We start from the raw sequence: 22,787 nt of genomic DNA on the forward strand, positions 1-22,787 counted from the left end.
GACCTAGCCCCACTCCACAGACATATGGCAAAGCTCACCCTTCCCCCTATGGACACTGGTGTTGCGGCAGTGTTAGTCACTGCCCAGTGCTATGCCATTTTAAGTTAGTGACGTGTTTGAGCTCGGACTGCACAGCAACTTTGGCCGCTATTGGGTCACAAGTTGAAATAGTATTTGCGTTGGCAGCTAATGACATTTAATGGGATTACGTTGCGACCCATTTGTTATTTTGACCACAGATTTAAGTCACTGAATCCCATCTAGGATGGGCATCTGGTCACAATTATGGCCCATTGCAGGTCACAGCATGACCCCAGGCACTTACATGAACTGCGATGCAGCAGCCTGTCAACCATCTTAGGCCACAAAGTCGACGTATATTCATAACCTAAGTCAGGGTTTCCCAACCAAGGCCAATGTATGTCCAGGTATGCTGGGAGTTGTAGTTTGCAACAGCTGGAGGCACCCTGGTTGGGAAACAATGACCTAAGTTTTGTTCACATCTCGATTTTTTCTTCTATTGGAGCTATTCTTCCATAGCATCCCCTGGCTTAGCATATATATATATATATATATATATATATATATATATATATATATATATATATATTATAATGTGTGTGTGTGTGTGTATAGATAGAGATATATATATATATATATATATATATATATATCTATGTGTGTGTATATTATTTTTTTAACATGCACTACTGTATTGAAAAGCAAAGCAGATTATACTTAAACGGTGAAATTAAAAATAAACCTTTTGCTGCCATACCTCAGTCAAGTATATGCCAAAAGGACCCTTTTTTTTTCTGTATTACAGTATACTAGTGGTCTCCAAACTGTGGACCTCTAAATGTTGTAAAACCTAAACTCCTAGTAGTTGGCCATCCAGGCATGCTGGAGGTCCATACTTTGAAGACCATTGGTATACACTAGAGATGAGCGAACTTACAGTAAATTCGATTCATCACAAACTTCTCGGCTCGGCGGTTGCTGACTTTTCCTGCATAAATTAGTTCAGCTTTCCGGTGCTCCGGTGGGCTGGAAAAGGTGGATACAGTCCTAGGAAAGAGTCTCCTAGGACTGTATCCACCTTTTCCAGCCCACCGGAGCACCGGAAAGCTGAACTAATTAATGCAGGAAAATTCATCAACTGCCGAGCCGAGAAGTTTGTGACGAATCGAATGTACTGTAAGTTCGCTCATCTCTAGTATACACTATAATAACATTTGGAGTCTAAAGTTACACAGAAATAGTTACCTTCCTTCTAACCTCTATTTCTCGCTACGTTTTGCATGATAAATAAAGATGTATGAAACAATTAACATATGACTACAGAATCAGACTACACAAGGGGTGTTTGTAGTCTGTTGCCATGGTGACAGGTCTGCATATGAGCTGTAGACACACTAACTTTTTTTTGCACAGAAACTTTAAAATTTTAAACATTTGCTTTAATATTAAAAGCTTTGTCCCTGGTACTTCTCTCCTTCTTCCCTGGCCAGTGGAGTGCCCCTTTAATGCTACCTGTTAACCCTGTGCTTGTTCTAAGCTTCCATCTACACGTCTTATTTTACTGATGGAATTATTAATTTCCTTCCTCAGTATCTCCTCCCGTCTCCAAAATTCTCTTCACAATGTTCTGAATTTCTGCCCAGATATTAACTGGTAGACTCTTACATTAAACAGGAAGATGCTGCCGATCTCCCCTGCGCTTGTGCATTGTAGATAAAGGTCAATAATAATCCACAAAATGTTGGGCTTAGCAGCGATCTGTCAGTACGGTTCTCCCTTATAAAACTGATAATAAATGTGTTTTGTGCGCAGTTTTGCAGGCAGATGGGTTGCGGCCCCTTTGCTCCTAGATTATTTCTCCCCCTTGGTCGTCTGTTCATGAATCAGAGTATTTTGCGCATCACCTAAGGCTTCTTTCTCATTTTCTCGAAATTCCAGGAGCTGCAATTTGAACGGCTCACCAGAGAGCTGGAGGTGGAAAGACAAATTGTCGCCAATCAGCTAGAAAGATGCAGACTGGGAGCGGAGTCGCCAAGCATCGCCAGCGTAAGGTACACATTTTAATGACTCTGTTTGCTTCCATACTGTGAAATGGCCATTTCCATGAACCAGCTACTGTGCATAATTTATTCCGACTGTTTACTTGCTCGTTGGGAGTATTTATCGCCTAATGTAGGAGCTTTCTAAAAATAAATATGTGGCTTTCCATCAGCCGAGTCTAAGTGCGCATCATTTCCTTGCATTCTGGTTTAGGATCAAGTAGTGGTAAGTGACATGGCCTCAAAATGCTTCTAGGCTCATGGACTATTCTCAATTCTCTTGTTTTTCCTAAGAGAAAATTAAAGGGTGGAAAAAAAATGGTGCCAGAAAGTTAGATTTGTAAATTACGGTACTTCTATTTAAAAATCTTAATCCTTCCAGTACTTATCAGCTGCTGTATACTACAGAGGAAGTTGTGTAGTTCTTTCCAGTCTGACCACAGTGCTCTCTGCTGACACCTCTATCTGTGTCAGGAATTGTCCAGAGTAGGAGCAAATCCCAATAGCAAACCTCTCCTGCTCTGGACATTTCCTTAAGGAACTTAAGGAAGGATTAAGATTTTTAAATAAAAGTAATTTAAAAATCTGTATAACTTTCTGGAACCAGTTGATATGAAAATATTCTTTTTTTTTTTCCCCCAGAGTACCCCTTTAAAGGAAAACAGTCACATATTTTCTCCCGCACTATCCACAGGTATTGGTGGATAGTGCGGGAGACGCCGATTAAAACGAGCCCTACCTTGGTCTGATCCGCGCCGCCGTTCGCCCGCACTTGTAGTTTTAATCTCTGTGTATATCCGGCTGTAACTGGCAAAGGCGGGGCTTCTGCGGGCTAACTGACACGGACGTCAGCGCCGCTCATGAATATTCATCCCTCCTGTTCTCCCTCTCTTCGCCGCTCCTAACCAGAGGGAGGGATGAATGTTCATGAGCGGCGCTGACGTCAGTGTCCATTAGCCTGCAGAAGCCCCGCCTTTGCCAGTTACAGCAGGATATACAGAGATTAAAACTACAATTGCGGGCGAACGGCGGCGCGGATCAGACCAAGGTAGGGCTCGTTTTAATCAGCGTCTTCCGCACTGTCCACCAGTACATGTGGATAGTGCGGGAGAAAATATGTGACAGTTTTCCTTTAAACGTTAATGTCAGTCCCCGTTAATGTGATTCCATATTAATGTCTGTCCCCGTTAATTCATGCCCATTCTCAAATCCATTCAAGCCTTTTGCAAGCAACTGTGAATAGATCCCATTGATGTAAATGGGATGTTTTTACAGTCCTTTGTCACCTGTTTGCATGCAGTATTTTTTTTTTTCGCCGTCAAAAATTTAGAAACGAATAAATGAAATTTAACATTGAAGTGTATGGCAAATGAATGAGCCTGTAATGTCATCCGTTTGCATAGTCCCTTTAGGATCTGTTATTACTTCTGAGCATGCTCAGAAGAGGTGTGAGCAACCAATAAAGGATACAAACGGATTAAAAACTGATGCAACAGGATGCCACTTAATGGCATCAGTTTGCATCAGGTTGTTAGTATGGTCCGTTTAGTAGAAATGATGGGAGAATAGCAGGACGGGAGACAACGGCCATGGGAGCCTAGCCTAAGTTAAAAGGGTACTCCGGTGGAAGAAAAAAAAAAAAAACATTTTTTAATCATCTGGTGCCAGGAAGATAAACAGATTTGTAAATTAATCTTGATCCTTTCAGTACTTATCAGCTGCTGTATGATCCGCAGGAAGTTCTTTTTCTTTTTGAATTTCTTTTCTGTCTGACCACAGTGCTCTCTGCTGACACCTTTGTCCGTGTCAAGAACTGTCCAGAGCAGGAACAAATCCCAATAGCAAACCTCTTCTACTCTCGACAGTTCCTGACATGGACAGAGGTGTCAGCAGAGAGCACTGTGGTCAGACAGAAAGGAAATTCAAAAAGAAAAGAACTTCCTGTGGAGCATACAGCAGCTGATAGCTTGCAAATTTTGATGGGGGAAAAGAACCTTACAATAAAGGGAACCTTTTTATAGGTGATTTTATAAATGATTAATATTGTAATTGAACAAATAAAATTATTTTTGCACAGACCGACCCCTATGGCGTCTAGGGGGGCAGGCACTTTTACCAAGTGGTCCTGGATTGTCTGTGTTTTTCAGTTTGATAAAGGTATGCAGATCTATGGAGTGAAATAGACATCACTAGATTAGTTTTCTTCTTTTTTTTTTTTTTTTATTCGTCTCTCCAATGCATATTCTAAAATTAAGTTTTCGGAAAGTAATTTGCCAGGCTGGAGCCTCACATTATCCATCTAATCTCCAGCGAATCCTCCCCCCCCCCCCCCCCCCCCCCCTAAAGCCAACGTTGTGGTCGTTCAGTCACATTCAAGCAAGCTGACTGAGGAGAAGAGACATCACAGAACAGCTTCTCATGGCAGATTATCAAAATATATCTTATATGTACATAAATCTGAATAATTCACGCTCATTATTGCCTAGAAATGAAAGCCTCATTGAAATGGTAATCCCCCCCTTGCCCTTGGAAGCACAGCATGTGGGAGTGGAGCAGACACTGGCAATAAAGCAGGGAATGGTACTGCCATGCACACGGTGACCGGCCAATGCAGCTCTCTAAATAAACCCTATATACTCCCATATGTTTCATTACAGCTTATCATCTGCTCAGATAACTCGGCAATACTTCATGAAAGCCCCAAGTTTACTCTTTAGTCTTAAGATACAGCTTTTTTCTGCATCAATTAAAAGGGTTATCTACCAATAGAAAAACAGTGCCAATTTCTTTCAGAAAACGCTCCACGTCTGTCCCCAGGTTGTGTTGTGGTATTAAAACTTGGCTCCATTCACTTCAATGGAACTGAGCTTCAGAACCACACCCAACCTTGAAGTTGGGTCCGGGATGTCGGCAAATGTTATCTGCAAGAATTTCCACAGGTGTAGGACAGAAACCTATGGTGACGCGTCATTTAGGATCCCAAAAATTCATTTTTTTTGCTAATAAATGAATATATAGTGGTCCCTCTAATTGGTTCCAGAATGACAATTGTATGTTGGGACCATAACTATGGAAACCTGGTAATTGGTTCTGAAGACCCCAAAATGTAATCCAAAAATAGGAAAAAGTGAGGATTAAAGAAAAATAAGTAGATAACTAATATAGATAAAGCAAATCCTTACATATAAAAGTAATAAAGATCTGCTGGGAGCTGTAATCATTGTCTATGCAGAGGACAGGAGCTTTTTAAGGGTCCTGTACAGTACACGGTGTCCTAAAAAAGTAACATGGAGCCGCCCTCACCTGGTGTCCAAAGGAGCAGCTAACCCTGGTACAGGTAAAGAGTACAGAACATGTATTACCTCCCTGTACTGTAGGGGGCGCTACCAGACACCAGTCAGTGCATGCACTTCAGTAATACAGGTAACGAGTAGTACAGAACATGTAATACCTCCCTGTACTGTAGGGGGCGCTACCAGACACCAGTCAGTGCATGCACTTCAGTAATACAGGTAAAGAGTAGTACAGAACATGTAATACCTCCCTGTACTGTAGGGGGCGCTACCAGACACCAGTCAGTGCATGCACTTCAGTAATACAGGTAAAGAATAGTACAGAACATGTAATACCTCCCTGTACTGTAGGGGGTGCTACCAGACACCAGTCAGTGCATACACCTCTGTAATACGTGTGTTTTACCAGTAAAATGCCCATTCACACCACAGGCAGCATGAAGCGGGTACGGGGAGCACCATTCCAACACACCATGATTTACTTTAAAATGCTTGAGCATTACAACAAGCTGCCAGCAGTCTGATAACAAGTCATTAAGGTGGGTCACATAACTAGGGTCTGGTGGGACAAACTGAGTAGTGGTGACCTGCCTGGTTTACAAGTCTATGATTGCTTCCCAACCAGTCTGCCTCAAGCTGTTGCAAAACTACAACTCCCAGCATGCCCGGACAGCCAAGGGCTGTCCGGGCATGCTGGGAGTTGTAGTTTTGCAACAGTTGGAGACACACTGGTTGGGAAGCACTGGTCTAGGAACTTTCTATCATACCGAGGACTGATAGTTAAACGGGTCCTGTCGGGTAGTAATAAAATGAAAGCATGTGGGTTAATAAAGCAGCGTCTCTACAGGGATCGTATTGGCTGATGTTTTGTGAAGAGTCCCTCTTTAAGTACGGAATTTACGGCATTAAATAGAAATCTTGTGATTCTATGTTCCCTTTAGTGCCAGTTACCATAACGTACACGTCTGACGCAGGCCACATTCCTGTGGACATAACCCTGTCTGGCGTGGCAAATTCTCTAATAAGCTTCATAAATAATTTTCTGTGTTTGTAATAGGAAATGCTGACACAGGAACGGCCTCGTCTCCAGATTGCACAATACAAGCTTCACGGTTACTTAGATGTGTTTGAGGATAATGTTCATTTTTTCCATGTTCACATAAGTATCTTACATTTGCATCCTTGTTGTAAGTGTTTTAATACTCGTGTACATGGCATTCAGGGTGGTAGTCTCCCCATGACATGCAGAGCTCTTTAACCCCTTCCCGCAGAATGTCATATATAAACGCGGGGTTGTGCAGTGCGTTCGCGCATCCCGGCGTTTATAAATGACATGCAGTTAACCCGGCGATGCGCAGCATCGCACGGGTTAACTGGCAGAAGTCCCGCTGTTTCCAGCAGGGGACAACTTCTGCTTCACCCCCAGGACCATCAATTGATGGTCCTGGTCAGCGATCACTGTGATTGGTCCCTGTGGACCAATCACAGTGATCTGGGGTGAAAGTTCAGATCCCCCGCACTGCCCGCCCCTGGAAGTCGGGCAGAACGGGGGACGAAGGCTGCAGGGGCTCGCGGGGACCTGCGGCATTCGGGGGGAACACGCGGGGACCGGCGGACTTACCTGGAGCAGCAGCGGGACCGGCCACGTGGACGAGCAGCGACGGGTAAGTATGTAGTCCTCAGAGGCAGCAGTGAAGATCTTCACTGCTGCTTCTAGGAGTCTGAAAACTACAACTCCCAGCATGCCTAGACAGCCTTTGGCTGTCTGGGCATGCTGGGAGTTGTAGTTTTGCAACATCTGGAGGGCCCCAGTTTGGAGACCATTGTATAATGGTCTCCAATCTGTGCTCTTCCAGCTGTTGCAAAACTACAACTCCCAGCATGCACTGACTGTCCAGGCATGCTGGGAGTTTTAGTTAAGCAACATCTGGCCCTTCAGATGTTGCCGAACTACAACTCCCAGCATGCCCTTCAGCTGTCTGGGCATGCTGGGAGTTGTAGTTTTGCAACAGCTGGAGACCCACTGGTTGGGAAACATGGTTTCTAACTCAGTGTTTCCTAACCTGTGTGCCTCCAGCTGTTGCAAAACTATAACTCCCAGCATGCACTAAAAGACCATGCATGCTGGGAGTTGTAGTTTTGCAACATCTGGAGGGCCCCAGTTTGGAGACCATTGTATAATGGTCTCCAATCTGTGCTCTTCCAGCTGTTGCAAAACTACAACTCCCAGTATGCACTGACTGTCCAGGCATGCTGGGAGTTTTAGTTCAGCAACATCTGGCCCTTCAGATGTTGCCGAACTACAACTCCCAGCATGCCCTTCAGCTGTCTGGGAATGCTGGGAGTTGTAGTTTTGCAACAACTGGAGACACACTGGTTGGGAAACATTGTCTGTTTCTAACTCAGTGTTTCCTAACCTGTGTGCCTCCAGCTGTTGCAAAACTGACTCCCAGCATGCACTAACAGACCATGCATGCTGGGAGTTGTGGTTTTGCAACAGCTGATGCAAGCCCCCCCCCCCCCCCCCCGCCCCGCCACCCCCGTGAATGTACAGGGTACATTCACATGGGCGAGGCTTTTACAGTGGGTTTCTCGCATCTTGAGATGCAGCAAATTTTGCGCTGGGAAACTCGCTGTAATCCCCCGCCCATGTGACTGTACCCTAAAAACACTACACTACACTAACACAAAATAAAATAAAAAGTTAAAAACACTACATATACACATACCCTTACACAGCCCCCCTCCCCCAATAAGAACGTCCGGTACACCACTGTTTCCAAAGCAGAGCCTCCAGCTGTTGAAAAACAACAACTCCCAGTATTGTCGGACAGCCGTTGACTGTCCAGGAATGCTGGGAGTTTTGCAACAGCTGGAGGCACCCTGTTTGGGAATCACTGGCGTAGAATACCCCTATGTCCACCCCTATGCAAATCCCTAATTTAGGCCTCAAATGCACATGGCGCTCTCACTTTGGAACCCTGTCGTATTTCAGGGCAACAGTTTAGGGCGACATATGGGGTATCGCTGTACTCTGGAGAAATTGCGTTACAAGATTTGGGGGGCTTTTTCTTCTTTAACCCTTCATGAAAAGGAAATGTTGGGGTCTACACCAGAATGTTAGTGTAAAATTTTTTTATTTTTACACTAACATGCTGATGTTGCCCTATACTTTACATTTTCACAAGAGGTAAAAGGGAAAAAAGCCCCCCAAAATTTGTAACGCAATTTCTCCCGACTACAGAGATACCCCATATGTGAGCGCAAAGGGCTCTGGGGGCGCACAACAAGGCCCAGAAGGGAGAGCGCACCATGTACATTTGAGGTGATTTGCACAGGGGTGGCTGATTGTTAAAGCGGTTTTGACAAACGCAAAAAAAACAAAACCCCACATGTGACCCCATTTCGGAAACGACACCCCTCACGGAATGTAATGAGGGATGCAGTGAGAATTTACCCCCCACAGGTGTCTGACGGATCTTTGGAACAGTGGTCCATGAAAATGAAAACTTGTACAGCCCACTGTTCCAAAGATCTGTCAGACACCAGTGGGGGGCAAATGCTCACTGTACCCCTTGTTACGTTCCTCAAGGGGTCTCGTTTCCAAAATATGCCATGTGTGTTTTTTTTTTTTTGCTGTTCTGACACCTTAGGGGCTTCCTAAATGCGACATGCTCCCCGAGCAAAATTTGCTCTCAAAAAGCCAAATATGACTCCTTCTCTTCTGAGCATTGTAGTTCGCCCATAGTGCACTTCAGGTCAACTTATGGGGTACCTCCATACTCAGAAGAGATGGGGTTACAAATTTTGGGGGGTATTTTCTGCTATTAACCCTTGCAAAAAGGTGAAATTAGGGGGGAAACACACATTTTAGTGGAAATTTTTTTTTTTTTTTTTTTTTTTTTTTTTACATATGCAAAAGTCGTGAAACACCTGTGGGGTAATAAGGCTCACTTTATTCCTTATTACATTCCTCAAGGGGTCTAGTTTCCAAAATGGTATGCCATGTGGGTATTTTTTGCTGTTCTGGCACCATAGGGGCTTCCTAAATGCGACATGCCCCCCGAGCAAAATTTGCTCTCAAAAAGCCAAATATGACTCCTTCTCTTCTGAGCATTGTAGTTCACCCATAGTGCACTTCAGGTCAACTTATGGGGTACCTCCATACTCAGAAGAGAAGGGGTTACAAATATTGGGGGGTATTTCCTGCTATTAACCCTTGGAAAAATGTGAAATTTGGGGGGAAACACACATTTTACTGAAAAAAAATAATTTTTTTTTACATATGCAAAAGTCGTGAAACACCTGTGGGGTATTAAGGCTCACTTTATTCCTTGTTATGTTCCTCAAGGGGTCTAGTTTCCAAAATGGTATGCCATGTGAGGTTTTTTTTGCTGTTCTGGCACCATAGGGGCTTCCTAAATGCAACATGCCCCCCAAAAACCATTTCAGAAAAACATACTCTCCAAAATCCCCTTATCGCTCTTTCCCTTCTGAGCCCTCTACTGCGCCCGCCGAACACTTAACATAGACATATGAGGTATGTGCTTACTCGAGAGAAATCAGGCTACAAATATAAGTATACATTTTCTCCTTTTACCCCTTGTAAAAATTTAAAAATTGGGTCTACAAGAACATGCGAGTGTAAAAAATGAAGATTGTGAATTTTCTCCTTCACTTTGCTGCTATTCCTGTGAAACACCTAAAGGGTTAAAATGATGACTGAATGTCATTTTGAATACTTTGGGGGGTGCAGTTTTTATAATGGGGTCATTTGTGGGGTATTTCTAATAAGAAGACCCTTCAAATCCACTTCAAACCTGAACTGGTCCCTGAAAAATAGTGAGTTTGAAAATTTTGTGAAAAATTGGAAAATTGCTGCTGAACTTTGAAGCCCTCTGGTGTCTTCCAAAAGTAAAAACTCGTCACTTTTATGATGCAGACATAAAGTAGACATATTGTATATGTGAATAAAAATTTTTTTATTTGTAATATACATTTTCCTTACAAGCAGAGAGCTTCAAAGTTAGAAAAATGCAAAATTTTCAAATTTTTCATCAAATTTTAGGATTTTTCACAAGGAAAGGATGCAAGTTACCACAAAAATTTACCACCATGTTAAAGTAGAATATGTCACGAAAAAACAATCTTGGAATCAGAATGATAACTAAAAGCATTCCAGAGTTATTAATGTTTAAAGTGACAGTGGTCAGATGTGCAAAAAACGCTCTGGTCCTTAAGGCCAAAATGGGCTTGGTCCTGAAGGGGTTAATAAATCTGGCACATGTTCACACTGTCTAGTTCCAGTATCAGAATAAAAAATAAAAAAAGATATATAGCTATATATAGATATATATACTAATATAATATATACTAAAAGTGTGTGTGTATATATATATATATTTAGTATATATATATATGCTAATATATTGTTATTACTAATTGTACTAGCTACAGCATGTTTTTGCTTTCCATACCCCTGACAGGAAGTTGCACAGTCCATTCATTGTTAGTGTGGTGTTGTCTCGGCAGCTCCCCAGCTCGTTCCTCCCTAATCCTCTGCCAAGTCAGTAAGTAACTTGAGGAACCATCCAGCCAAGTCTTGGGAGACTTGGCTGGATCTGGTCTCTGAGTTCAAGCCCCTCCCTCTGAGTGATGTAATTACCTCTGACAGCCCCTACAGCCTACATCACCAGGCTCCTTGTCATATACACATATGCATATATAACTTTATTTAGAGAAGAATGAGGTGTGTTTATGCCATGCTGTCTCGTGGTGGACAATGCAACAGGCAGAGGATCAGACAGGAAATGACTGCAGCATGTTCAGCAAATTTACTGAAAATAGAGCAATAGTTTGTGTACTGAAATGTTCTGCAAGACCTCTGGACGACTAACTGGTGGTGGGGCGTGCTTGGGCAGAGGTAAATTTTGATAAAGAGCTGAGGAAAAGCAATGCATTCTGGGAGTTGTAGTGCAGAGCAACTGCTTAAACAGGAAGTCATTAGAGGGCATGGTAAGGGAGAGGGTTGCATACCCACAATACAAATGATTTTTTTAAATCATTTGAGAACTGGGCAGGTAAACAATGCTACGGTATATTCTTCTGCAGCATTTTTGTTGCAATGCCCCTATAAATTTAGACCACCAACTATTAGCTTACTTTATACCAAAACTGTGTTTTTTTTGGCACACAATGTAACATTCAGATTTGTTGTTTAGGATTGGAAAAACATTAAGCTGCTTTTTCTTCCAGAATCAGCACCACTTATTGTTGTTCTCAGTATTACAGCGCAGTTTTATTGAACTTGTGGAGACTTGTAATTCTGAACATTCCCTGTTTTTAAAAGAAAGAAGCAATGCTTTTCTAATCCTGATTAACTCCTTTAAAGTGGTATTCCGCTGCTAGACATCTTATCCCCTATCCAAAGGATAGGGGATAATATGTCTGATCGCGGGGGTCCCGCTGCTGGGGCCCCCGCAATCTCCCACAGCACCATGCGTTCTAAATAAATGCTGGGTTCCTGCAGCAGTGTTCGTGACGTAATGGCCACGCCCCCTGTTTTCATGTAAATGGGAGGGGGCGTGGCGTGGACTTTACGTCACGATCACGGCCCCCGTCTCAGAGAGTTCAAAATGTTTTAAGCCATGATGCCTTTTTTATTTACTTATTATTAAAATATATATATATTCATAATAATAATAATAAAAATAAAATAAAATTAAAAAAAAAAAATATATATTAATAATTAAAAATATATATATTTTTTGTGTGTGTGTATATATATATATATATATATATATATATATATATATATATATATTTATATATATATATATATTTATATATATATATATATATATATATATATATATATATATATATATATATTTATATATATATATATTTATATATATATATATATATATATATATAATGTTAGCTAACTAATGCCCCTCTCGTGATGAGCCATACCACTAGTTGCGTATGGTACAAAAGTGTCTAAAACGCATAATAAATGTTGCAAGTCATATAAGCCAAACTGGCACATTAAAGTAAATAATTTCTTTAATAAAACTTGACATCTGTTTCTAATATAATTAATAATTCTTTATTTATATAGCGCACACAGATTCCGCAGCGCTGTACAATCAAATTCTCCTTTCTGGTCTGATCACACTGAAACACAATTTTTTCTTATTATTTTTGTAGAGCCTTAGATAGTCAAGGAACTTTTTGTATTTTGTACTTCCCCTTTAAATCCTTCACTGTCTTTCTGCGGAAGTTAACAGAACATTTATTGTGTGGGTTTGTAGGTTACATAAAGTTCACCATGTAAGTGCGTCAGCTGATGGTCGCTGCCATGTGCGGCCCGGGGCCAGTGTTTCTCAGCGGTCTTCTTATAATATTTCTATGGCTTGTTTATGTCCTTTATTTCCCTTATTATAGCTCTTCTGATGCTCTTCTATAACACTCTTTATGCTGCTTATTGGTTTGCTAGTTGTTGATGATTTTGAACTATTAAACCCAGTACCAGGCACCTAACCGCACGCGACGACTCTTATGTGTACCACAGAACCATCGATCACTGGTCAGTGCTTTCTGTCTGCAGGACGGTATTATATTTTATTATTATTGTGCTGCAATTTACCGCCCCACAAAGCATGATGAAGCCGCGTTTAATTACTTCAGCTCATTGCCATTCTGGGCGCACACGTTTCTGCCACAAGTCAATTTCGTCCAGGATGTCAAATATCCAAACAGGAATGTTGCCCATCAGCTGGGATTAAAAATGCATGTCCTAATCTGCGGAAGGACGCCATCACGCTTAAGGTGTTTGCTGAAGCCGTATAACTCTTGTAAGAGAAGAATTGGAGTTTACTGAAGCATTCCATTAATACCATGTCAGTAGCAGCAGAGGAATAAGGATTTACCTGGCTTTTTCTTGTGTACAAAAGTCCATCTTAAAGGGGCACTCCAAAGGAAAAAGCTTTTTAACCCCTTCACGACCACAGACGTAAATGTACCTCCTGGCTTGGTGGGACTTCCCGCACCAGGACGTACATTTACGTCCTGTGTATGACCGCGAGCATCGGAACGGTGCTCGCGTCATACGTGGCAGGTTCTGGCTGCTAGCAGCAGCCGGGGACCCGCTCGTAATGGCCGACATCCGCGATCGCGCGGATGTCCGCCATTAACCCCTCAGATGCCGTGATCAATACAGATCACGGCATCTGCGGCATTGTGGTACTTGGATTGGATGATCGGATCGCCCGCAGCGCTGCCGCGACGATCCGATCATCCAGCATGGCGGCCGGAGGTCCCCTCACCTTGCTCCGCCCGTCTCCCGGGGTCTTCTGGTCTGCGATCGAGCAGACCAGAGCAGAAGATCACTGATAATACTGAGCAGTGCTGTGTCCAATGCATAGCACTGCACAGTATTAGCAATCAAATGATTGGTATAGATAGTCCCCTATGGGGACATAAAAAGTGTAAAAAAAATAAAATAAAATAAAAAAAAAATAATAAAAAAAGTAAAAAAAAGTTTCAAAAAGTAAAAAATAAAAAAAGGGAAAAATCCCCTCCCCCCCAATAAAAATGAAAATTGTCCGTTTTTCCCATTTTACCCCCAAAAAGCGTAAAATATTTTTTTAATAAACATATTTGGTATCGCCGCATGCGTAAATGTCCGAACTATAAAAATATAATGTTAATGATCCCGCACGGTGAATGGCGTAAACGAATGGCATAAACATAAAAAATAAAGTCCAAAAATACAGCTTTCTTGTCACATTTTATAAAAAATAAATAAAAATTAATTAAAGATGATCTAAAAGTTTTATATATGCAAATGTGGTATCTAAAAAAAGTACAGATGACAGCGCAATAATTGAGCCCTCATACCGCCCTATATACGGAAAAATGAAAAAGTTATAGGTGGTCAAAATAGGACAATTTTAGATTACTGATTTTGCACAAAAAGATTTATATTTATATTTTTGTTCCACTTAAAAAATAAAAAAGTATCCAGCCATGGGTATCATTTTAATCGTATTGACCCACAAAATCAAAATTGTACAGTGTGAAAACAAACCCCTCCAAAATGTGCAAAATGTAGTTTTTCATTAAAATTTCCTCCCTAAATTTTTTTTTTGGGGGGGTTCGCCGTACATTTTATGGTAAAATCAGAGATTTAATTACAAAGTACAATTGGTCACACAAAAAACAAGCCCTTATATGGGTCTGTAGATGGAAATATAAAAGTTATGGATTTTAGAAGGCGAGGAGGAAAAAAACGAAAACGCAAAAATAAAATTGGCCTGGTCTTTAAAGGGGTACTCCGCCCCTAGACATCTTATCCCCTATCCAAAGGGGATGTCAGATCGCCACGGTCCTGCTGCTGGGGACCCCCGGGATCGCTGCTGCGCCACCCCGCTATCATTACATTACAGAGTGAGTTCGCTCTGTGCGTAATGACGGGCGATACAGGGGACGGAGCAGCGTGACGTCATGGCTCCGCCCCTCATGACATCACGGCCCGTCCCCTTAATGCAAGTCTATGGCAGGGGGCGTGACGACCGCCACGCCCCTTCCCATAGACTTGTATTGAAAGGGGCGGGCCGGAGCCGTGACGTAACGATGCTCCGGCCCATGTATTGCCCGTCATTACGTGCAGAGCGAACTCGCTCTGCGCTGTAATGATAGCGTAGTGCCGCAGCGGGGATCCCGGGGGTCCCCAGCAGCGGGACCGCGGCGATCTGGCATCTTATCCCCTATCCTTTGGATAGGGGATAAGATGTCTAGGGGCGGAGTACCCCTTTAAGGTGAAAATGGGCTTGGTCATTAAGGGGTTAAATCACTTGGTGCAAGAAAATTATACATATTTGTAAGTGACTTATTTAAAAATCTTAATCCTTCCAGTACTTATCAGCTGCCATATGCTCCAGAAGAAAATGGAAGATTACGGCCGAATGGCGCTGCGGATCCGGATCAAACTGATCAGAGTCCCCCGCACTGCCAGCCAGTACCGCTGGTTAGTGCGGGGGAGAAAGCTGACAGTTTTCCTTTAAGACAATACGTATGAACAAATGCATTATGTGAAATGAAACCTATTTACAATGTACGCTGGAGCCGGCGCCGGGAGCTTGTGACTTCATAGCCCCACCCCCTCAATGCAAGTCTATGGGAGGGGGCGTGATTTGCATGCCGGAGTACCCCTTTAAAGGTAGGGTCGGAGTACCCCTTTAAAGGTAGGGTCACGCGTGCCGTATTTTCCTGCATATTTTCCTACCATTGAAGTTAGTGGGTAGAAAAATGCAGCTAATTTTTCTACCCACTGACTTTAATGGGTAGGACAATATGCAGCAAAATATGGCATGTGTGACCGAACAGAAGTCCTGCGCCCGCGGCTCACAACGCATTAATTTCCAGCGCCGCGGCTCACAGAAGGAGAGCAGCGCCTGCAGGTAACATGATTAGTCCCCCGATGTGGTGACAGCGTGCTGGGGTTAAGGGGAAATGAGTGAAAAATAAATAAATAATAAATAAATACTGTCAAATACCGTGGAACCGCCATAAGTTTGAAAAATACCGTGATACACATTTTTGGTCACACCGCCCAGCACTGTGTTTCTCTACCCAGGGTCACAAGATTGCTGCCATGCGGCCCCACCCCAAACCTCTCTGAACACACAGGGCTGGCGCCGGCTATCCCTGTGTGTATGCTCAGTGCAGAATACGCAGCATATTTCCCGCTGAGCAGAACATTTTGTGCGGTCTGAAATATGCTGCATTAGCGCCACAAGGGACTGTAGCCTTAGTGTACCTGTCCCTTATAAAAAAAAAAACCTTTGGCCTGTCACATGAGACATGTCAAAAGTTTTGACTAATCAGCATCTCAGTGCTGAGACCCGCACCAATCATTACAACAAGCTGAATAAAGCAATAGCACATCTCACTTCTCGGCTTTCTGCAATCTCCGTCCTGCTTGATGGGATGGCCCCATAGACTTAAAATGGCGACACAGGAGGGATATTAAAACCGCTCGATTCTCTTCGCTTGTCCTAACGATCTTGGTGCTGAGACCTTAATCGATCAAACCTTTTAACCTGCCTCTTTGTCATAAAATTTTATTCATTTATTTTTCATTTGCATTTTTTATAAGACACTTTATAGTCTCTGTCTCAAAATGTGTCTCCTTCACCATAGCTACATGAGGTATTGAGCAGCTGTGATATGCTGCCCTGGAACCTGTACAGGATATAACTCTGCTTTAGTTGTCAGAAAGTATACATAGGCAGAGTCCACACCATGTTTCAAAGGTCCATTTGAGATATATGTCTGCAGCCTATCACACAGTTATGCTTAAGTATACCGCCATGTACTGCTATTGGGTCTATTTACTCCATTTCAACAGTAACCACACTTTCAAGTCTTGCAGAATAACAGTATACTTTGCGGAGACAAACGGAACATAGTAGCTAGATAATTAGGTTCAGTCCATGAAAGGGGTACTCGGGTGCTCCACCGTTTTGAACATTGTGTTCAGAAGGCTCTGAGCCGGAGGCCATGATTGTGATGTCATGACCACGCCCCTTGTGATGCCACTCCCCTCCATTCATGTCTATGGGAGGGGGAGTGTCAGCAGTCACAACCACTGGCGCAGTAACCCGGCATCTGTTTAGAATGCCGGGTGCTGCGGGATCCCCACGATTAGACATCTTATCCCCTATCCATTGGATAAGATGTCTAGCAGCGGAGCATCCCTTTAAACTCAGCTGGGGTCACTACATCGCCATCTACGTCCGTATGTTATATTTTTTTCATGTTAGGTATGTTTACACAGGCAATGTCTGCCCAGAAAATTTTTATGGAAACATTCCCCCCACAGTGGACCACCGGTAGATTGTGCTAGAACCGCTTGGAAATGCACAGTCTTCCGTTTGCAGACTCCAGAATCAGGGGTTCCGCAGCAGAAATATCTGTGAAATATAGTGTGCACAGCGTAGCAGAATCCCATTGAATTCAAAATTCTGCACAGAAATTCCATCATGTGAACAAATCGACTTTACCGATCGACCCATACACTTAAGTGTGAACCCATCCCCTGTATGCTGGATATGAGGTTTGTGTGCTCAGGAGTGTAGAGTTTGCGCTACTTTCTTTCTACACTTGGGCAAAGCCCATGTGATTCTCCCTTTAATAATGCCTGTGTGCTTTCTTTATCTACAGTCTTTGTGAGCTGCCCTCTATGTATGTACTCCCCTCCCCACACTCTGAGCGGCCCTCTATGTAGGTACTCCCCTCCCCTCACTCTGAGCTGCCCTCTATGTATGTACTCCCCTCCCCTCACTCTGAGCTGCCCTCTATGTATGTACTCCCCTCCCCTCACTCTGAGCTGCCCTCTATGTATGTACTCCCCTCCCCTCACTCTGAGCTGCCCTCTATGTAGGTACTCCCCTCCCCACACTCTGAGCTGCCCTCTATGTAGGTACTCCCCTCCCCACACTCTGAGCTGCCCTCTATGTATGTACTCCCCTCCCCTCACTCTGAGCTGCCCTCTATGTATGTACTCCCCTCCCCTCACTCTGAGCTGCCCTCTATGTATGTACTCCCCTCCCCTCACTCTGAGCTGCCCTCTATGTAGGTACTCCCCTCCCCACACTCTGAGCTGCCCTCTATGTATGTACTCCCCTCCCCTCACTCTGAGCTGCCCTCTATGTAGGTACTCCCCTCCCCACACTCTGAGCTGCCCTCTATGTAGGTACTCCCCTCCCCTCACTCTGAGCTGCCCTCTATCTATGTACTCCTCTCCCCTCACTCTGAGCTGCCCTCTATGTATGTACTCCCCTACCCTCACTCTGAGCTGCCCTCTATGTATGTACTCCCCTCCCCACACTCTGAGCTGCCCTCTATGTATGTACTCCCCTCCCCACACTCTGAGCTGCCATGCCTGGCACGGGACTGGACAGTGTATTTTATTATTTTACACTGACTTTTAATTTCAGGCTGTGTAGTTGTTTTTTTTTTTTTTTTTTTTTTTTTTTTTAAATGATCTGTACAGACCTCCTGTTCTGTACAGATAATTTCCCAGTAATGCCTTTCTTCTCAGGAGCACAGTGAAGGTGACACCAGTAGAGAGAACACTAGATCCACCCCCATTCACAGCAGAGATCAGCTTCCCTTTTTCATGTAGAATGATCTATAAAAAGGTCCCAGAGAATACCCAGTAATATCTCCAAATTATGTTAATGGAACAGGTCCTGTCCATTGCTGTCTATGGGTCCTGTTGTAAAGCAGATCACTAAGTGCCGTTAAAAATAGCTCAGTCAAAATGGCTGCCTCCATAATGATGTAAAAATAAATAAATAAATCAAATTCAATCAGAAAATAGAAACTAATAAAAAAAAAAAATCATGTTTCAGTATTTGTATCTAATCAGAAATAAAATCTTGGTGATACATTCCCTTTTAACTGGTTGTTCTCTTATTTATAGTGATCGTTATGTATAAAAGCCTTAATCTAAAGAAAGAAAACCTTTTTACGTAAGTCGCTTATCATCTGTGAATAAAAAAAAAATATATATATATATATATTAGTATTACTGAAGCTGAGGAATCTCTGATCACATGTAGCAGAGCTGTGCGCGTTGTAATCTGCTGGAATGCGTTTTGCTGGTAATTAGCGGTGATACAAGTAGCGGCTGCGGAGGTTTGTGCTGCCACACACGTATAATCACGTAAACAGAATTAAAGAGCAGAACGCCACTCATCTGCGGAGAAATCCGTCTCGCTAACAAGTATTTTGCTTCCTCTGTTTAATAACTGCGTGGGTGGCGCAGCGATAGGAAGGTTCATCAGTGCAGCTCCCGGACAGACATGTTTGATCACAGTTTTTACTCTTATTTTAATAAAATAACAGAAGGAAAGCTGGAGAGGCGCGACTTACTGGTCTTACCTTTTTAAAGCAGTGTTTTTCAAACAGTGTGTCTCCAGCTGTTGCAAAACTTCAACTCCCAGCGTGCCCGGACATCCTTCGGGGCAGAGTACTACTTTAAAGGGTTACATTTTTTAATTCAAGTGGTGCCAGAAAGTAAAAACAGATTTGTAAATTACTAATATATAGAAAAAATATTGTAATCCTTCCAGTACTTATCCGCTGCTGTTTGTTATAGAGGAAGTTCTTTTCTTTTTTAATTTCTTTTCTGTCTGACCGCAGTGCTCTCTCTGACACCTCTGTCCATGTCCTTCCCTGGACAGTTCCTGACATGGACAGAGGTGTCAGCAGAGAGCACTGTGGTCAGACAGAAAAGAAATTCAAAAAGAACTTCCTCTAGAGCATACAGCGGCTGATAAGTACTGGAAGGATTAAGATTTCTTGATGGAAGTAAATAACAAATCTGTTTAACTTTCGAACACCAGTTGTTTTAACAAAAAAAATAATAATAATAATGCCACCAGAGTACCCCTTTAAGTCCTTCACCTGTGCATTGTCAATTTTTATGCAAGGTGCCTCTATCTTATGGACATATTTTACATTCTATATTTATGTAATAGACTTATTCCTCTGAATAGGGGGATACGATGTCTAAGGGAGGAGTACCCCTTTAACATTGGCTACTCATGGTCAGCATATGACAAATGTACATATATGAAAAATGTTAATATACTGTATTTTTTGCCTTATAAGATGCTCTGGCATATAAGACGCACCCAATTTTAAAGGATGAAAATCTAGAAAAAAAGTTTGTGAACCTTCAACCTGCGGACCTTCAGATGTTGCAAAACTACAACTCCCAGCATGCCCGGACAGCCGTTGGCTGTCCGGGCATGCCAGGAGTTGTAGTTTTGCAACATCTGGAGGTCAGCAGGTTGAAGACCACTGGTATAAGAGGTAAGACTCACGTGTCCCTGCCGCTCCGGACCTGTCACCGCTGCCCTGGATGTCGCCCTCAATCGCTGTTGCCGCGTCCCTGTGGTGTCCCCGTCGCTCCGGAACGTCTCTGCTGCCCGGTATCCTCGCTCTACGTCACTGCGCACGTCGCTATGCACGCCGTTCCTATTGTATGACAGGACGGCGTGCGCGATGACGACGACGACGAAGAAGAGCACCGGCCATGCAGGGGATCCCGGCACGGAGCAGACACCGAGGAGGAAGGTAAGGTCCCTCCCAGTGTCCTGTAATCTGTTCGGGACGCCGCCATTTCACCGCAGCGGTCCCGAACAGCCCGATTGAGCAGCCGGGTTAGTGTCACTTTCACTTCAGACGCGGCGGTCAGCTATGATCGCCACGTCTGAATGGTTAATACAGGGCATCACCTCGATCGGTGATGTCCTGTATTAGCCGCAATAGGACAGGGTTTTAATGTGTATTTGCCATATAAGACGCACCAAGTCCCCACCCCCTGTTTTGGGGAAGAAAAAGTGCGTCTTATACGGCGAAAAATACGGTATCTGAATAAAACGCACTACAAGCTAAAGCATTATAGACAGTTCACACCAGAATGTGCATAGAAAAATTTAACAAAGAAACACAGAGGAACACGATATAATGGTTTACCATATTTAGAGTCAAACCCGTGTACACTTTTCCAAACACACATTTCGCTTATGGCGTGCTTCATCAGGGGGTGTGATGAATTGCCCCCGGACTGCAGTACTGCCCTGATGGAAGCCCTGGGTGTGGGTCCCTAGAAGTTTAGCACCCCACTGATCATCGTGAGGGAATATCCCAGGGCTGTGATTGTACAAGGAAGGACATACTGTATATATTTTTTCCAGGGCACATGCTTTTCGCTTACATCCATATTCTCCCGAATCGCTTTTTCGTCTACTGGAGAAAATCTCGTTGCCTATAAAATTTACGAGATTCAATTATTCAACAAACTGTATCCCCTGAATCAGACGGTATACTAAATGAAATTACAATATAATGAAATGAGCATAAAGTTGTCTTATCGGATGTACGGTACCCGTAACGTGTCTCCCTCCTCCAGAAGCTGCATCGGGGGAGCTCGCTCTAGTAAAAAGGACATTTGTGGGTTTGTAATGATAAGGGAACTTCAAAGGAAAATAAATATCCAAGACGTACATAGCCACAGTACATTAATGAATTATGCTTTTCTAAGTAACTGTGACATTTGCAAATAATCTTTTATATATGGTGCGTAAGAAGGAAGGACATCTCAGTGACACTCTGTATTTTGTGTTTATTTGCAGTCCATGTAATGCATTATTATTGAATATTTCTTTCTATCTTAAATGGTCTGGCATTATGGAGAAAATTTATTTTTAGGGTGGTATAAAAATCCTCCTTCAATTTCTATAGCAGTGTATTCCAAACAGTATGTCTCCAGCTGTTGCAAAACTACAACTCCTAGCATGCCTGGAAAGCCTTCAGCTGTCCGGGCATGCTAGGAGTTGTAATTTTGCAACAGTTAAAAATATAAAAATAAAATTGTTTTCCACTGGAAAACCCCTTTATCAACTGGCTCCAGAAAGTTAAACTGATTTATAAATTACTTCTATTAAAAAAATCTTAATCCTACCAGTACTTATCAGCTGCTGAAGTTGATCTGTTCTTTTCTGTCTGACCACAGTGCTCTCTACTGACACCTCTGTCTGTCTCAGGAACTGTCCAGAGCAGGAGAGGTTTACTATGGGGATTTGCTGGTACTCTGGACAGTTCCTGAGACAGACAGACAGGTGTCAGCAGAGAGCACCATGGTCAGTCATAAAAGAACAACTCAACTTCAGCAGCTAAGTATTGATAGTATAAAGATTTGTTAATAGAAGCAATTTACAAATCTGTTAAATTTCTGGAGTCAGTTGATCGAGTAGTCATTCGAATAACACTTTTAAAGCACACGGTTTGGAAAACTCCACTATAGTTAAGGATTGCCAAGCTAGTTATGGGTATTTTTATGTGACACTGATTCCTCCCCTGAGATTCTCTATATGACTCCTCCTCTGAGATTCTCTATATGACTCCTCCCCTGAGGAGTTTTTTTTTTTTTGTTCTGCACTACGGTCTCCTCCCCCCGCCGGAAGTCATCTGGTGGTACTAGTGCTGCACTGAGGTGGTACCCTATATACTTAGTACTTCACATACGTACAACGGCCATAGGAGTGGACTTCCATCAGTGCTAGGAGCCTGCCCTGGAGGTCCTAACCAGCTGGTACATACCTAGTAATACAATAAACGTACATTACTTATACTCATAGTTTTACACAGCCACCTTTAAGTCCAAAATTATATGCCAAAATATAGATATATATTAAGCTGCCCATGAGAGGTTCCTTGCGCTAAAATTAACTATATAATCAAACAGTAACTTATTTTTTAAACCAATTTTTTATGTTTACCATAAATTATAGATAAATATGGTTGCTTTAGTTTTTTTTATTTTTTTATTTTACCGGCTATATATTAAAAT

At 42.8% G+C, this 22,787-nt stretch overlaps 1 protein-coding gene across 6 annotated transcripts in view; it reads left to right on the forward strand.

Moving 5' to 3' along the window:
* Positions 1–22,787, forward strand: part of PKP4 (plakophilin 4) — a 332,003-nt gene that overhangs the window by 153,988 nt on the left and 155,228 nt on the right. For 5 of the 6 annotated variants that reach the window (XM_056535034.1, XM_056535032.1, XM_056535035.1 and 2 more), the window contains exon 3: positions 1,960–2,072. In XM_056535034.1, the coding sequence (XP_056391009.1) occupies positions 1,960–2,072 (113 nt within the window). Of the gene's footprint in view, positions 1–1,959; positions 2,073–22,787 lie in introns of those variants that run through there. The other variant, XM_056535038.1, reaches the window with a different exon arrangement.

The sequence above is a fragment of the Hyla sarda genome, chromosome 8, assembly GCF_029499605.1.
Source record: "Hyla sarda isolate aHylSar1 chromosome 8, aHylSar1.hap1, whole genome shotgun sequence".
NCBI lineage: Eukaryota > Metazoa > Chordata > Amphibia > Anura > Hylidae > Hyla > Hyla sarda.